Source organism: Arvicanthis niloticus, chromosome 17, assembly GCF_011762505.2.
Source record: "Arvicanthis niloticus isolate mArvNil1 chromosome 17, mArvNil1.pat.X, whole genome shotgun sequence".
Taxonomy (NCBI): Eukaryota; Metazoa; Chordata; class Mammalia; order Rodentia; family Muridae; genus Arvicanthis; species Arvicanthis niloticus.
In genome coordinates, this window is record NC_047674.1 from 27,371,660 (window position 1) to 27,390,364 (window position 18,705).

Consider the following 18,705-nt stretch of genomic DNA (forward strand, 5'->3'; position numbering starts at 1 on the left):
AGATAAGAAATGAACATAGAAATGCATACTTCCGTACAACCCTTTCGCAGGGTTATTCGATATTTATATCATGACTCATAACAGTAACAAAATTACAGTTAGGAAGTAGCAATGAAAATAATTTTATGGGTGGGGGTCACCACAACATAAAAAAAACTGTATTAAAGAGTTGTAGCATTAGGAGAACCACTTCCTTAGACTCTGGGCTGGGCTTTATTCTTTGATACGTTTGGGGTGTGCCTTTCTGTCTCCATCCCTCCATGTTGTGGGGCTCCTTGTCTCTGTAGTTGTGCCACTGGGAATCTCCAGAATTAGACCTTCAACTCCCCCACCCATGTATATTCTATCTTAGACACACCAAAAGGAAGTGTTTTTAAAAGATGTGTCCAGAATCAGAGTGGAACCAGCACACTTTCCTATCAACTATAGCTTAGGATAGGCCAGAATCAGACCCTATATTCTTTCTGGCCCTGCCCAGACATGACTACTAAGCCCCACGACAGACTCTTCTAAATTATGCACAGTGATAAATGTCTCCAGCCATCAGTCCTGCTCCTACTGTCCAGATGCAAGGACAACAGATGACCTCTATAGTCTTCATATCAATCCCTCAAGCAGTAGACCATCCACTATACACAGTGGATAATCAGATGTTCGGGGTAGCATTTCCAGGAGATTTTCCTTTGAAGAAGTAGAAGACTTTCATAACCCTAGAAATGCTTGAGGTAGTGGAAAAAAACAGGTGTGTTGTTAGGGTTTTTTGTTCGTTTGGTTGGTGGGTTGTTTGAATGGTTGGTGGTTGTTTTGTCAACATGATACAAACTAGAGACACCTTGAAAGGGGAAAGCTCAGTTGAAGAACTGCCTTTATCATATGGCCTGTAACCCCCGGTCTTTAGGGCAATTTGTTAATTAATGATTGATGTGGAAGGACCAACCCACTGTGAGCAGTGCCATTCCCTACGCATGTGGTCCTGGGTGGTATAAGAAAACAGGCTAAGGAAGCCAGGGAACTGAGCCAGGAAGCAGCAGCGCCCCTTCTGTGATTCCCGCCTCTGTTTCGGTTTGAGTCCCACTTTGACATCCCTCAGTGATCACTGTGACTGGGACATGTAAGCCAAATAAACCCTTTCCTCCTTTCCTCCTGCTTTTCCTCAATGGCATTTGTCAGTATGGATTAATGGGGAAGGGGACTGGTGAGGTCTATTTCCAACAAACTCAAAGTAGAGGCAAAATGGTACCTGCAGCCTATCATTGTACCCTGCTCACTGATCCCATTCTGATTTGATTCTACTTAATGCTTAGCAATGAACCCTTTAATGAATGTGGGCAATAAATTCAAGGAAGGAAGCAAGAAATGTCGCATAGCTCAGAAGAGAGGATGCTGAAGACCAGGCAATAGAAGAAGGTGGCTATCTTGCCCTCCCACTCCAATCACCAATCAAGAAAATGTTCCCCAAGACTTTATTACAGGCAGCATGATGAAAGCAAGCCTGAAATCAAGGTTCCTTCTTTCCAGATGTCTCTGGTTTGTGTCAAGTTGACAGAAACCCAACAACCCACCCATTTTTCCTCTCCATCCGAGAAAAGAGAATGTGGGCAGTGGGCCATTTCAAAATGTATTGGAGTTTCAGAACTCTAACCTCCTTCCCCATATCATGAAGACGGAGAAAACACTGAGTGCCAGGTACTCAGTGGACCTGGCTCTCTCACTAAGCTAGCCACTCTCCACACCAGGAAGTTCTTATCTACTTAGTGAAGGTGAAATGTGAAACAGTTTCGCTTGGAATGATGTTAAAGCCATAGCATTTAGTGAGAACATTGTCACCGAGCTGACCTGTATTCCTTCAGCCTTTCTGACATGAGCCCCTTAGTCAAGAACATTTCTGACGCGAAACTTCAGACCACTGACCCTCACTGTCTGTGTAAGTCTGGAGTCTTAGAAAGAACACCAGGCAGAAGCTCAGCAGAGAACTCTTAACTTACATGTGTCTTATAACCTTGACTCAATCCGATCGACAAGTTTGCTAATCCCAGCATCTACTTGAGAATGAAGAGCTTAGACAGTTTCTTAACCTCATCCAAAGCATGATCTATGGCATTACCAAGAACAGAAACCCTCACAAGAGACATATTTAATCATAGACAAGAGACAGGATGGACAAATGAGCCATCAGACTTGAAAAGGCTTCTGCAGGGATGATGATGATGATTTACCTGTCATTAACTCAGACCCTTTGCTAAAGACTAATGAAGAGACCATACCGATTTCCAGACCAAAACACCAAGATGCCAGTATTTTCCCCCATAGTCCTGCTTTTAGCAATATAGCACCCTGATCCTGATCCAATAAGCTCTGTTGGTTAACTTTTAATATAGTTGACCCCACTGGATAACCTGATGGCTGTCAGGATCCTGGTGCCATCTTTTCTTCACTACAGGAGGATGGCTGCATCTGTCTTCCCTTTGAGGACAGGCAGATCTATGGGTTCTGAATGCTTTAGCTGCAGGGCTGGGGCAGCCTGACCCCTACAGCCAGCAATTGGATTTGCATTTATTCTAAGGCCACTGGTGCCAGCCTCACAGCTGACAGCTAGCTTTCCCTTCTCCAAACACAGCACAGAGGCTACTTCAGGGAGGGTAGTGTAAACAAGACCTGAAGACCTGGTAGGGGCAAGGTAAAGTAGGGCAGGAGGCGGTGCATAGGGTTCACACATACTCTTTGCCGAACTTGGTACATGTTTCTTGTGAGAATGTCCCTCATGGACTCCACATCTTCAGGAGAAAGCCGCTTGATTCTCTGTATCCTCTCAGGCCTGGAAACAACAGTGGTGAAAAGGCATTATTTTTCTGTCTGGGCAAGAAGTGCCATGAAGAAATTTTGGGCCTTGCTCCAGCCTGGAGGAATTCCTAAATTCCAGGATTATATGCGTACATAATTCTTCTTGCTACCCTAGCAAATCAATTAAGTCCAAACATATGTTTTGACTTACAGATTTAAAAATATTGCTCCCTTAAAGTTTCCATGTGGTTATTATTATGACCAATTTCTAAAGCGGACTCAGCAAGGTCGTGACTACCATCTAATTTATAAAATACAATAAAATCAATTTTAGGAAATGATGCCATAAAATGTAGAAATAAAACAAAACACCAAATCAAAGGTTTGTGTGGCTGTCATTGTTAGCCCGGTGCTCAGATAGGCAACACACAGTTCAGGGACCAACACCATCCACACCACTTCACTTTGAGTCTCAGTGATATGTTGGGTTTTTAAGGTTACATGAGTAAAGTTCTCTGGTATTTGTGTAGTTAAGGGCCTATAATGGGTAGTTTTAATTGTCAGTTTGAAATGACCTAGAACCATGTATGAAGAGAGCGTTACTGTAGACAAACCTGTGGAAGATTGTCTTGACTGCCTTAACTGATGGAGGAGGACCCAGACTGAAAGTGCAGGCACTATTCCTGGTCCAGGGCCCTGGGCTGTGTCAGGGCAGACAAAGATAATAAAACACTTATGCTGCACGATTGCCTTCTCTTGGCTAATTTGACTGTCATGTGATTAGTTGTTTCAGGTTTCTGCCTTGACTTTCCCAAAATGATGGACTTTGATGTAGAACTGTGAACCAAACTAACAATGTCTCCCTACATTGCTTAGTATCAGGCATTTGTTTTGTTTTGTTTTAGTCGTTTGTTTTTTAAATCACAGCAACAGAAACAAAACTAGGGCAGGACCTTATTTTTGGTTAAAGGATAATCAAGAACGGAGAATCACATTTTACAAACAGAATCAAACTATTTGTGCCCTGAAGGTCAACCCAGCTGAGGCACTGAGCATCCAAAGACTTTAAAACCTAGCATCAGGGCCAGGTTAGCAATCAATGCCCGTTTGTCCTCTGGGATTTCAAAGCTAAGACCTAGCTATGAAAAAGAAATCTCAAGTGACAGATGTATTTGATTACAATCTAGTGTCATTAATTGAGAAAAACCTTTTCATTACACTGGAAATATACATTCGCTCTAGAACAGGCATTTAACTACAAGGAGCTGAAGGTTCAGTCTGCCTTCCGACACAGTCTGGCTTCCTAACACGCTGTTACTGCCCATGAAGCTTTTACTTTACCAGTCTCTGTTCACTTCTTTGAATAATAAAGGTACTGATGGCTTCAATATCTTTCTTCCAAGTTGTCAGGATAATTAACCACAGGAATGAATCATTAATTTCAATACAGCCGACGTTTGAAGTATTGCCCCACAAACCTTCCAACCATTTAACAATAAAAGTGCTTTGGATGTAATGTGCAATTGATAAAATAAAGCTCTTTTATATGGGGTATTATGGTATACCCAGGCTTTATCAATTGCTATCAGCATAATGTTCAACACCGTTTCTATAAAATGACTGAAATTTAGTGACTTTGATGAGTGTGTGAATGTCCTCCAAAAAAATTTATTCTGACTTAGGTACACCTGCTCACACAATCTGAACAATACATTCCACCAGTGTGTGTGTGTGTGTGTGTGTGTGTGTGTGTGTGTGTGTGTGTGTGTGTGTAAAATGGATTACTAAACAGAAACACCAGCTAGTCAAACATTTCTATGTTCTATATTCATACAAAACAAATAGAAAGAAAAAAACCAGTGATAAAGGAAATGGCAGGTGAAACTTGATACAGCATCAGATCTGGCATTTGCACCAGCTTATAATTGACCACTCCAGGAAGAACCAGGCTTAATTAAAGTCCTCTTGGGTTGCTGGCTGAAGTGAGTAGCACAGGATTCGCACAGCTGCACCTCCCTCTGACTCACACTAATAAGTGGCAGCTACAGCCATACAAAAACACTGTTTTGCTGGAACTAGGTGATGCCTGGGGTTGTCTTTATGTCACTTCAGGGACACAGCTATCCCTGAAATACTCACATCATCGGTGCAAGAAAGACATCACCTTTAGAAAACAGTATTAGTGGAGACCTTAAGGACCAGTGATTCAGAATATAAAAGGTAAAACCCGTTTCTCTGGAGCATTCATTTCTTATAGGTAAAGGGGATCACAGTTGCTAATATAAAACAAGGAAATCTAAATCCAATAGCATCTGAATACAAGGTTCACATTTGTCATGAATTCTTTACTTCCTGCTGTCTTTCTCCCTTCCTTCCTTTCATGAGATGCTACACCCATGTAAAGAGACTTTACAGCAATTGTGAGACCCAACAAGCATTATGTTCACACCATAGTTAAGGATATCAAAAGGTCAACTACTGGGCCCTAATTCCTTGAGAAAAATAAATCTTTCAATAGTCCAGTCATGAACTTCTTCATGACTAGAGCTCGAAGGGGTGACTGGTGGTCCTTGCGGTTTGCAGTTAGTATTCCTCATGAGTTACTCTGTCTGCATGGCTGCATGCAGTGTTCCTCAGGAAACACTCTGTCTATATGGCTGCCGCATACAGTGTTCCTCATGAGTTACTCTGTCTGCATGTCTGTCTTGCATCCTTTTGAAAGGTCACTTAAACATCCAACTCTAGCATGAGTGAAGTGTGGCTTACAAGATACATGATATTTTATCTTGGAATTTACGTCAGAAACTACATCACATAGTTGTCTGTCAGAATGGTGGTATAAGAACTTAATCCCGTCAATGTGAAGTTGATTAAAAGAGTTTTTAAACTACAATAAATTTACCTAATTATTAAAAACACACACACACAGACAGGAAGCTGGAGAGAGGACTTGGCAATTAAGAGAACATAGTACTTTTGCAGAAGACCTGCATTCAATTCCCACCATGCACTTCAACTCTAGGGGAAGTAGATGCCGCAGGTCTCCAGGAGCACTGCCCACACACAGACATTCACACATACACATGATTTAAAAAGCAAAAGAGCATGGCATGCCTGGACTCTTCAGAGTTTAGACATAGAATAATTTGAGATTATATAGGTAGCTAGTTACCTGGTAATTTATGGCTATTTTAATACCTAAAATATTAATCTCTATAAAATTATCAGTGTATCTGAGACAAGGTTTTGTGTAGCTCAGGCTGGCTTCAAACTTCTGCTCTTCCTGTCTCTGCTTCCCAAGTGCTGAGATTACAGGCTGCACCACCACACGCAGCGTGGTACTGGGAATCGAACTCAAGGCTTTACACATGATAGGCAGGTACTATAGCAACAGAGCTGTATTTTCAACCCTACACAAACTGCAAAAAAAGAACTGTATTACATTTTCGTATCCACTGCGTGTGTGTGTGTGGATATGTGTGCTGGTGCACACGTGCAATGGTGAACTTTAGAGGCCAGAAGTTGGTTCTCTTCTTTTACAATGTGGGTGCAGAAGATCAAACTCAAGTCATCAGAAGGCTTGGCAGCACAAACCTTTACCCACTGAGCCACCACACAAGCCTGCAAGCTTCAACACCTAGCACGCTGAATTGCTATTGTTTTGTAATCTCCAACAGTTTACAAGTCCAGTGTGAGATAGATAGCTCTATATTTGAAATAACAATAGAAGTGCATATTCCAGATCTCCCATAGGGAAGTTTGGGGAATTCAAATAAGTGCTACTATAAAATATTATGGCAGGAGGAGAACAACGGGATGCCACAGAAGCAGCCTCCATGCTGCACCAGCCTTCTCCCAAAGGCTCCAGGACTCAGAAACTAAACAGTTGCCTGACAATTGCTTAAACTCATAAAGCAAAGCTATATGTGCATTTGTCTCTTCTCCTCTCCTACTGGATCCTGAGAGGCGGCTGAGTGCGCAGCTTTTTCCTATTATTGTGTGAAGGCTTGGTTTGTGTTCTGTTTGTTTTGTTCCATTTTGTTTTAGGAATCAGCTACTTTGATCTCTGGAGAGGATTTCCTTTTTTCTTGGTGTCCTACAGATTTCTACTGAGATCAAATAAATATAAGTTAAATACTAAAACCGTATTCAACACCGACTTTAGCAAAAAAAAAAAAAAAAAAAATCTTTCTCACTCCGGTGAACTTGCTTGATTGGGATATATGAGGTGGAAAAAAAATCTCTTACCTGTGAGACTCCTAGGGATCTTAAATCACAGTCTGAAGAAATGATTGACTCAGAGAGAGGAGGGGAGTGTGCCAAGCAAAACCAGCTTAAAAATAGCTTTGTGGTCGGGTCTGAAGCAGATACTTATGGCTAATACGTCGTCATGCTGTACAGAAGTTCAAAATATGTTTTAGCCCAATAGACTGAAACATAGATGAGATTCTAGCCAGAGATAAGAGATAAGCACCCGAACATTCCCAGACCGAGTGATCATATAAGTAGGGTGCAAAGTGCTTAAGGAAGTTTCTAGTGGTTTTGGTCTGTCTGGAGTTGTCCAGCCTTTCACTGCCTCTGCATTAACTACAGTACATCCTTTGATGGGTAGGCCATGCAGCAGGAGGTCATGTGACACACACTGCTCCTATACTCACATTGATTTTTATTCTTTATTATAATGTACTGTGAGGTCTCTTCTGTTAAGGGCATGCTTTGTCCATGTCTAGGGCCAGGAAGGGCAGGACCTAGGACAGTGTTCATGGTGTTTAGCACACATACTAGGTGCCTAACAGACAGGCCATGAGCTAAGGTACAAAGTATAAGGAGTTAGCCAGAAACCTTGGTCAAATGTAGGATTTGAGGGCATTGTCTTAAAAAGTGAAATAAAACATAGCACACACACACACACACACACACACACACACACACACACACTCACAGAGAGAGACAAAGACAGACAGATAGAGACAGTGAGAGAGACAGAGAAAGACATAGACAGTGAGACAAAGAGAAAAACAGAGAGAGACAAAGACAGTGAGAGAGACAGAGAGTGAGAGAGACAGAGAGTGAGAGAGACAGAGAGAGACAGAGACTTAGAAGGATAAAATAGCAACACAGTGAATGAAAACAGAATCTGCCCTCCCGGTTTTTCTAGTCAACCTCTGGCTCCACTGTGGCTCTAGGCAGCATTGCCAATAAACATTTGGTAGCACATTCCCATTTTAGCATCAAGCGTCTCCTTTTAGTTACGTAATGGGCAGCACAAAACAAACAAACAAGCCACTGAAAACAATCCCATAGATAAATAAGGTAGAAGGCTTTCCGTTTAGACTGGGCGCCTTTGGGGACACTTGTTTACCTGTTTCCCTGGCTATATGAGAAGACACTGGTGTTTCTGATTCATTAGCAGGTGAAGGGGGAGGTGTTACCTGTGAAATAACACTCTGGCAGTTTGTGACAATTTTATTGGTATCTATTCTTAGCTCTGTTCTCAATCTACTGTCCTGATGTGAAGGCATAATTGAAGCTCATGATCAAGTGTCATTAGCTAAAGAAGACGAAGGGGGGGGGGCCTGCAACATCCTTTCCCTAAATATATGCTGTGATTAACATTTGCAACCTATAAGTCATTGCTCAGAAAAAAGCTGGGCATCTTTAGGGGTTAAATCTTGAAATACTGAAGGAACTGTTATAAAATGTCACAGAATTAAAGCAGTTTTTAAAAATATCCAGCTCTGGGGACAATTGGTTAGCAGATGGTAGAAGATTCACACCAAATAAGGCATCTCCCCATGCCTTGCCTCCACATGGATTCTGACTCATATTGTCTTCTTCTTGCTTGGAAGCCAGACAGCAATTCCAAGCTGCTCTTGTGGATTCAAGATGAGTCTCACAATCTCAGGTAGACTCTATCTGAAGCCCATAAGCTAACACACCTATTAAGCCACCTCATATCCTCCCTGCCATGGTTTAAAGGAAGTCTTTCTCAAAGGTCCACGTGTAAAAGCTTAGTTTCCAGGGTGGTAGTATTGGGAAGTTCCTGTGGGCCTTTATACAGTGTCCCCTAGCAAGAGGCTTTTAGGTCATTGGAAGTGTGATCTCAAAGGGGACTCACTCTAGTAATGCCTCTCCCACTCTGTCCTTATCAAAGGCCCAAGGACTTGACCTGAGACTGGAACTCCCAAAACTCTAAGCCCAAACTACCCTCCCTGCCCTTTTATAAGTAACCTGGTTCATATATTTCATTGTAGTAACACATGAGGATAGATGTATACCCCAAATCCAAGTCAGCATCCCAGACAGCTGATACCTCTCCCCATGGAAGTCATAAGGAAAAAAAAATAAAGCTTTCACAAAATACAACAGTAGAAGAAACAGAACCACAGAATCATGTGGACGGAGCATGTAGGGAAGAAGTTTCTAATCAAGAAGAAAAGGAAGAAATTTTATAAAATATCCTGCCTGTCTATGACTTTACCTGAAGAAAGCAACTTTGTAATTCTCCCAAACTGGTGAAACTGCTTGAGGCAAAGCACAAAGATTTAGAAAATTATAATTCCTTCCTCATAGCTAAAGCCCATGTCATAATTCTTTGGTTTGCAGCCCATAGCACTACTGGGAAATGAGGGACCATTATGATATGGTATCCAGTGGGAGAGTTTTAGGCCTTTGGGTGCCTGTTGTTGAATGACACATTGGGACATCCATCTCCTCTTCCATCAGATGAATAGTTTTGCCATAACGATGATCATAATATGCCACAAATCGCCAACAGGTCATCTATTGAAACCCCCATACCATGAGGTACTAAACAGACTAACTCAGGTATTTCTTACAGTATAGAATGTTAACTGCCACCTCTATCTTTCCCCTCTTTCCTGTTTGCTACTTGTTTCAAACGGAGCCAGGACTTAGCCTTGAAATTCAGATATTAAAAGTCTAGATCAAAAGGCAGATGGAACTCACTGATAGGATGCCGGAGAAGCCACAGAGCTCAGTATTCCGGTCTCTACCATCTCAATGGCCTGCTTCATCTCCAGTTTCTTATACAAAGAAACGATGCTTGATTTTGGCAGGTTCCTCCGGATTAGAATTTTCCGTAAATATCTATGGTCAAACTTCTTGAACCTAAACATGAAGACCAACATCTTTATTTTTTTTTCTTCTTTAAACAAACGTCAACTTAATTCTACTCTGAAAAATATCAAGGCAATGCCTAAAATCTGCTACATATGAACACATTTTTTTTTTAAATCAAAGCATTTGTGTGTGTGTTTTTTTTTTTTTTAATAGCAAATAATAGCCTTTTGACCCAAATACAATGAAATCAACTAAACAAAAAAAAGAGACAAGGTGCAATCAGGGCAGAAAGTGTGCATAAGAAAAGTCAGGGTAGCCTAGTCCCACTCAGCTTCAACTATAAGAAAACAATTGAGTCGGCTGAGGCTTTTGAGAAAGCATTGCCTCCTAAGAGCTCCTGACAGCCACAGCTGCACTTACAGTAATGTTGATCTATTCAGTCGGAACCCTGTAAGTTTAATATGGTTGCTAGTTAGAGGGTAGTTCTGCCTCATTGTGGTTCAGGTCACTTTGAATCCTGCCAATTAAAGAAGACAACTACCCCCCACCCCAACACACACACACACACACACACACACACACATCACTTCAACAGTCTAAATAATAGACGATCTGAATAGGCCCAACTCTAATGGCAGCTCTGACTATCGCCTTGAACTTCTGGTCGACCATTAGCCTAAGCTGCACACACGCAGTGATTCCTTAAGACGTTAAAAGCCTCTCTGGAGTCACAATTTTCAAGGCTTCCACTTATTTCACTTTCAAAGGGGCAGTTGTTCTGTGTGCTTTGGTTTTTGATGGGGCACGTAACTTCCTGGAATGTGGGCTTATTATGTAGGGTTTGTTCCCCTGGACCATGAGGTAAGCAAGCACCATCAGTTAAGTCCTCTCAGAGTAAGGTAGGCTGTCCTCCTGAGCTTTGTCATTTTTTCTTTTCAAGTCACCCGATCTTCTCAAATAGGTCACCCCTTGACCCTCTGACCTTTGTCATGAGATACTAAAATTCTTCTACAACCCTCCATAATCAGCTCTCCCAAACCCATCTTCACAATGTACTTGACATTTCTCTTGCAGTCTGTCTTGACCTTGTGCTTGCCAACTCTTGTGGCTGCCATTGTCCTCTTGATGTGCCAGGCCCTTCCTGTCACATTGATTCCTCCTGCTCCCCTCCCATCCTCTCTGTTCACTTCTTCCTGGCTTCATTTGCTCTCCCATTTCCTCATCATCTGCATGTTCAGTCTGCTTCTCTCCATGCCTTTCATATAATTGCACACATGCCCACAAGGTAGCTTCTAACTACCTGCTGATGACTAACTACCTGCTGATGTCTAACTACCTGACGATGTCTTACCATCTGTGACCAGCCACGTTTTTCTTTCTCAGGACTAAAAGAAACCATTCAAAATGTAGGGTCTGGTAACGAGAAGGCTCTGGGCTCTCAGAAGAATCAGTGTATGATTAAATCTTAGAAATCTCAAGCTAGGGTTTCTCCAGGCCCTAAGTGAGTCACTAAAGTCCTGCACAACTTCATAAAGTTGGTCACATAGTTGACTGACTTTTATGAGTGCTGGGAGGCACTTTCTAGTTTCTACCATTTCTTGTGGGATTCCAATTTGAACCAACCTGCCCCACCTCTACGGCTCTTTCTTGAGACCTCTCATTTCCCATGCTGGGCATGTCCAGCTGATTCCTGTATAGTGTAACTCCTAGGTCCTTCATCTTCCTGGCCCACTATTCTTCAAGAAGCCAGCCTCAAGGATCCATTATTAGGTAATGGAACCCTACCCTGCTTACTTATCTCTCACTTGGTAGTGACTCCACTGTCCACACACATCTTCAATCCCAGCTTTCAGATGATCCATAAGCTGCCAAAGCAAACATAAGAAGATGAAGTAGATGAAATACTAGAGAAATATGAAAATATGAACTCTAAACGGCATACACCACACACACACACACACACACACACACACTATAAGCTTTGGAGGCTAAGGAAGGCTTTAATTTACTTGAGCATAAACCTCTACTGTAGCACTCTGGTCATATCCCTGGAATATGTCATGCCTTTTATAGAAATTCAATTGCTCTTCCTTATTGGAAGATTCTGCAGACTGATAATATGAATCAAATACAATAAAAATAGGGTACCTGGCACTTGGTTTGAATAATATTTTTCTGGGAAGATCTAGAAATTTCTTATTACTGAAATCATGTGGAGGAAAATTGTAATCATTAGCTATTACTTTCATTGTGAAAAGAAAATCACATTTCTAGTTTCCAAAACATTATTCTTTAGATGTTCTTTTATCATAAGTACATTTGTTTATATTCTTCATTTTTTTTCCACATCAGACATATAATGTGTGAACATCATAAGAAGTTTGAGGGAGGCAAAGGCTAAATACCCAGTGGATTCACACTAACAAACCAATATAAGATCTTCATCTTCATCCTAAAAATTCAATCCTTTAGTCTGGAATTTACCGTTCAACGCACAATTCCACATTTGTTTTGTTTATGATGGCTTAGAAGAATTTTGGAGAAGATATAATTTTAAAATGCTTATAAATAGATCTATAAATTATTCAAATTAAAATTTATTCAGGTTTATGCTGGTTTCTGTTTTGATTTGGAAAAATTGAAAACTTATTATTTGAACCCTTAATTGGCCTACTGTATTCTATTTTCCGAGACAGAGTCTCTCTGTATAGACCAGGGTGGCCTGATCTCACAGACATCCACCTGCCTCTGATCTTCAAGTGGTGCATTAAAGACTTGTACCAGTAGAGTCAGCCTTAGGCATAACCGTGTAAGAAAGGAAAATAAGTAGGGCAGAAGCGAAATGCTGGAGTTCCGCTTAAAGACAGGTTGCTAATTTCTCTAAACAAGGCGATAAGACTATGGACAAAAATGTATGATCAGTTTAAAAGTATTAACATGGTTTTTAACATTCTCTGTCCTAGTCTGTTAAATAGTCTCAAATAAATTTAAAATTTGTTATTTTGATTTCCTGGAATTTAGATGACTTTATTTCCTCAAGTGTCTATTTGTATAATATTCAAGACTAACACATGAGCATGTCATCCATCTCTACAGCATTAAAACCATCAGAAGTAGGATCCCTATGGGGTAGAAGTCACAAAGAAAATGGTCTAGTTGAATCATCCCACTGAGATTGAGTCTCTGGAGCAGTTCCAATGACAAGGCTTCCCAGCCATTGCTTGTATACAGCCATTTTGGTGAACACTTTCTATGCACATGTGTGCATGTGTGTGTTCATACGTGAATTCGTAAGTATAGACATGTGTGTTGTGTGTGCTTGCATGTGTGCATGGGTATGTGTACATGTGTGTATACATGTATGTGTGTGTGTTTCCTGAATGTGTGCCAGAGTGTGTACATGCATATATGCATGGGTTTGTACATATGTGTGTGCATATATGCATAGATATGTGTGTGGCATGGTTGTGTATGCAAGAGTGTGTGCATAAACATGCCCATGGGTGTGTACATACATCTGCATGCTGGTATGCCTTTCTACACATTAGTTCTTGTGTCTATTCATGGACGTCATCCTGAATGTTATGGTTTTAATACCATGTTGAACTCAAACAGACAAGTAGGAGCCATATTCGTGAGAAACAATGTCTTCAGCATCCACTAGGGCCATGTTGAACATTAGCATTGCACTATCCTTCAGGGGTGTTAACTTGATTAGGCAAATCCCCAGTTATCTAATCAAATGCTAATTTCTATGTTGCTGTGACTGTATTCTGAGGATCTGAGAGAACTCATCATCAATCGCTTTAAACAAGGAGGAAGATCCTGGACAATCTGGGTGACCTAATTAGATCTGCTGAAGACCTTCAGAACAGAGCTACCTTGGGATTTTCCAGATAAAAATTCAGCACAGTATTTGTCTACCATGTGCAGGACCCTGGCTTTCATCCTCAGATGACAACAATATAGGAAGCCTACAGAGGATGAAAGAGACAAAGATTCTTCCCCAGAGCCACCAAAAAAGAGTATAGCACTGAAATACCACTAGTGGGACCTAATTCCAGAACTCTAAGATAATACACTTGCATTGTTAGAAGCCACCACAATTGCATTTATTCCTTACAGTAGAAATAGAAAGAAAAAAAAGTGCAGTCCCTTTTAATGGAGCTGGAAGGAAAGAGGCAGTGAGTCTCCTGACAGGTACACAGTCTCCTCAAGGCTCTCATGGAAAACGGGAAAGAAACATTGTATCAATTTATCAGAAAGGGACCGGTTAACTTACACGGATGTGAAGCTCTTCATTGATGGATTCTTTTTTATTGGTCTTTCTGACATCCAGGTACCTGACCAGTGGGCCAATTGTCATTCCCTGTAACATAGATAACAAAGTAAAGGGTTTGCTGAGGGGAGCATTGCTACTATAGAGAAAAAAAGATCTATTGTCAAAACTATAAAAAGCCCAATTCCTATCCATTTGTTTCTAGCACCCATGTAATTAGATGCATCAAACTTACTTTAGTTCTTAGTTCTTCTACATACTCCAACAAAATAGACGTTATAATTTATTTTAATACAGTATCTTGATTTTTTTTTAAATAAATCTTTATTGGCTCATTAAGAACTCACTTCACTAAATCAAAACTTTGTTTTATCAAGTATCAGGGGCCATAATAAACAGATTAATAATCTGATTTTCCATAATAAACAGAGTAATAATCATTGACTCCTCACCTGGGAACGTTTTGATTAATATGTTGTATCAACTCAAAGGCAACAAATTTCAGAAGTTAAAATTTTACCATGAACTAAGGCCTCTAAGTATTTTTGAATCTATTTTAGAGGATCAACCAGAGTTCTAAAAACCAGATACAGCACCTTTACTTACATCCTACAAGTTTAATATATAGCTATGAAAGAATCTATTGATTTTAAATAGGAAAGAAATCTACCAACCTGAAAAAATACAGTAAAGTATGTAACCACTAAAGTTGCAGTAACAAACAATTTCTTCCTAGGAAAAAGGGACAGAGGAAGCAAAAATGCAAGGGAGAAGCTTCCTGCTCCTCTCACGCCACTGTAGAATATTATGAACTGGTCCTTGATGGAGAAGGGGAAAGTCCGAAACTGGTTACTGACATAGAAGAGGGTAAATACGCCTGGAAAGGGGAGACACGTATTAGAGCAGCGGAGTATGCGCGGTCCAGATGCAGAGACTAAGCAAGGCAGCCCAATCCCATCACACAGAAGACCACTCAGCTCAAACAGATTCTCCCTCAAGGCTCTGCAGCTCTGTGATATTTTGGCTTCTCGGGTTAAAGATATTCTCTGGTTTTCCAAGCCCAAGTCTAGTGTATGTGTGCGTGTTTGTGTGTGTGTTTGTATGTGTATATTTGCGTGTGTCTGTGTATATTTGTATATATATTTGTATGTGTGTACATTTGTGTATATGTTTGTATGTATGTGTGTTTGTGTTTATGTGTGTATCTGTGTGAGCATGTGTGTGTTGTGTATGTGTTCATTTGTGTATGTATCTATGTGTATATGTGGTGTTGTTTGTATGTGTGTCTGTGTTTGTGTGTTTTTATATATGTGTATTTGTGTCTGTGTTTGTATGTGTGTGTGGTGTGTGCGTGTATGTGTTCATTTGTGTATGTGTTTATTTATGTGTGTATCTGTATGTATATGTGTGCTGTTTGTGTGTGTCTGTGTGTATTTGTGTATGTGTTTGTATGTGTATTTGTGTGTGTGTTTGTATGCATGTGTTGTGTGTATGTGTTCAATTGTGTATGTATGTGTTTGTATGTACATGTGTATGTATCCGTATTCATGTTTATCTGTGTGTCTGTGCACCTGTGTGTGTTTTGTGTGGTGTGTGTGTTTGTGTGTGTGTATGTGTGTTTTTAAAGTAACAAAAATCTTGGTTTAAAAAAATGAGGTGTGTATTTCTAATCTATATCCATAACACTTATGGTACCTTTTAAAACCAGGTAAAGTTGTCTGTGAAATACAAACCTCCTATCTCAGGCTTTCAGGGGATACCTCTCAGAAGTCTGTAGTTTGAATGTAAAGGGAGATCCCTTATGACTGTGGACTGTGCATGACAGGCAGATTGCTTATGGCTGGCTTAGTGCTGGGGATTCATGTGAACAAACAAGAAAGTCTGCAAGGGTCCAGGGATGGGGATGGGAAACTTTCACTGTCAGTAAGTGTAGGTTGGAAGGGAGGGGAGCTTGTGCAAAGCATAGAGGCATGTTCTACCACACAGATTCTCCATGTGGTCCACATGAAAGAAAGCCACAACTGACGTGCTGGCCCTTGGTTATAAAAAAAAGAAAGTCCCTCTCCTTCTCTCTTTATGTCCCCTTATGCCTACACTCATATCCCAGAGATATCTCAATTTAACATCAATCATATTAGACTAGAAGGGACAATAGAATTCACAAGTTTGGTTGATGGGTCTATTCGAGCTTCTCTTTGCCTGCTAGGCATGTGACTTGGGTTCCTTATCATTCTATATCATCAGATGTCAGAGACAAGAGCATAGTCAGTCCTCGGGTTCCACAGAAAACGGCCCAGAATTCTCACAGATGCTCAAGAACGTGAATGCCCGACTCCCTTCTATTGCATGAAGTATTTGGTTGTAGATGGTACACATTCTCATGGATACTTGAAGCTGTACACTAGATTGGGTATGCTATGTGTGTTGTGCTGTATTGTTTGGGAAATGATAATCAGAAATAAAGTCTTTTCACGTGCAATGTAGATGCATTTTTATTGATCTGTGATTGATTGAAATCACAGGTGTAGAACCCACAGACATATAGAGAACCAAGTGTACTTACTTGAGTAGGTAGATGAAAAGGTAGATGAAAAGGCATGCATTCATCTGCTGTTATTACCATCTTAATATTTCTACACTCTTGTTCTTAAAAATTAATATATATTTTATTATATGCATAGGTACTTTGCTTCCATGTATGTGTGTATGTATGTATGTATGTATGTTCAACACATGTGTGTAGTGTCCATGCAACACTGGATCCCCTGGAAGAAAAGTAACAGAGGACTGTGAGCTACCATGTGGTTGCTGGGACTTTGAACCCAGGTCCTCTGGAAGAGCAGACAGTTCTCTGAGCAGCCCCTTTTGTCATTCTTTTTATGCATCCCTAAAGCTATCACAAATTAATTTTAATTAATATATTAAAATTGGCTGAAAGCAAATGACTAAAGTTATTTAAAAATATAATTTCTAAAATAATCACACACAGACATGCACACACTCACACACACACACACAATTTCTTTTGGGTACAGTGGTACACACCTTTCTTTAACCCCAGAATTCAGCACATATTAGTGGGTAAATCTCAATGAGTTTGAAGCTAACTAGATCTATATAGTGTCAAGCTAGCCAGGGCTACACAGTAATACACTGTAATATCCTGTCTCATATATATGTATATACATATATATACATATATATATATACATATATATTGAGAGAGAGAGAGAGAGAGAGAGAGAGAGAGGTCCTATACATACAGTCCTGCCATTGGTGGGAACATCATGTGATGTAGTAAATACTTCTTTCTCTCTCTGCCTCTGCTCCTTTTGTATAATCATAATCCTTTTTTATATTATATATAATCATATATACTCAACAATTAAAAGGCAACATATATATTTTAGCTCTGTGCTGATATTCTTTCTTGCTCCTGAAATAGAAGTGTATAACGGCTACTGGATCTTATTCTTTATAACAGGACTTATTTTCCAGAAGTCAGGTTATTTATAGTATAGCTGCCTTTACTAATTAATATTATAATCAAGAGTGTTCAGGAGAGGATGCACTTAGGCCTGCTGAAACTGGATGTCTCAGCGTGGGGTGGTACCCAAGGATTTGTAGGAGTGGGACTTGGGGGTGAGGTGTGAGGGTGCTGTGATTGGGACGAAAATGAACAAATAAATTAATGGAAAAAATGTTCACGCTGTCTCTCTGTTTAGACCTGAATGTGAGCACACACAAAAGTGTCTCTTGTGTTACTGTGTGTGTATTTTGTGTGTGTTAGTGTGAGAGTGTGTGTGAGAGAGTGTGTATATGTGTGTGTATATGTATATGTCTGAGTGTATGTGTACACTCACACAGAGGCCAGAGGGCATGTCTTCCTCACTCTCTTCTCCACCTTATTTTTGAGAGAGAGGCTCTTGCTAAAACTGAAACTCACTGATTGGCTGGATGGGCTGATCTTAACCCCCAGAGATCCTCCTGCCCCTTCTCCCCAGGAATCACAGTGTGAGCAGCAGTTCCTGGTTTTTGTGAGGATTCTGGGAATCTGAACCCAGGCCCTCATTCTAGGGCAAGCTCCATCCCAGGAGCAAGCACTTTAAAGCAATAGCTCACTCCTTTGGTCCTTTGCTGGCTTTATCCTCATCACCCATCCATCCCTTAGAGCGGCTGTACTATTTATGGGAATGACAATGTTTGTCTCACATAGGAGACAGTTTGTGAGATCTCACTTATCCTGGATCAAAAGTGTAAATGCCCACAGTTTATAATCTATATCCGACTTGAAGTGCGAGAGGCTACAAACTGGCAAGGAAGTGGAGCAACCAATATATTTACTGAGTTATATTTAAATGTGTAGATATGAAAAGTGTTCTCTTTCAACAAAACACAAAACACTCCCTGCTCCATCCTTGCTTCTGAGGACAACTCCAATGGTGACTTTGAGCTGGCCAAGGAAGCCAACAGCAAGTGTCTGTAAAAACAGGGTGTCTTTACTCCCCTTTGCAGGACAAACCGCATCAGCTCCCCTCTTGTGGTTCAACTGAGGGGAAAAG

General features: G+C 40.6%; 1 protein-coding gene across 1 annotated transcript in view; it reads right to left on the reverse strand.

The window, feature by feature from the left end:
• Positions 1-18,705, reverse strand: part of Slc9a4 (solute carrier family 9 member A4) — a 51,803-nt gene that overhangs the window by 8,331 nt on the left and 24,767 nt on the right. The window contains exons 5-9 of the mRNA XM_034521633.2: positions 14,818-15,020; positions 14,147-14,233; positions 11,659-11,729; positions 9,751-9,912; positions 2,719-2,815 (exon numbers count right to left, since the gene is read on the reverse strand). Of these exons, the coding sequence (XP_034377524.1) occupies positions 2,719-2,815; positions 9,751-9,912; positions 11,659-11,729; positions 14,147-14,233; positions 14,818-15,020 (620 nt within the window). The remainder of the gene's footprint in view (positions 1-2,718; positions 2,816-9,750; positions 9,913-11,658; positions 11,730-14,146; positions 14,234-14,817; positions 15,021-18,705) is intronic.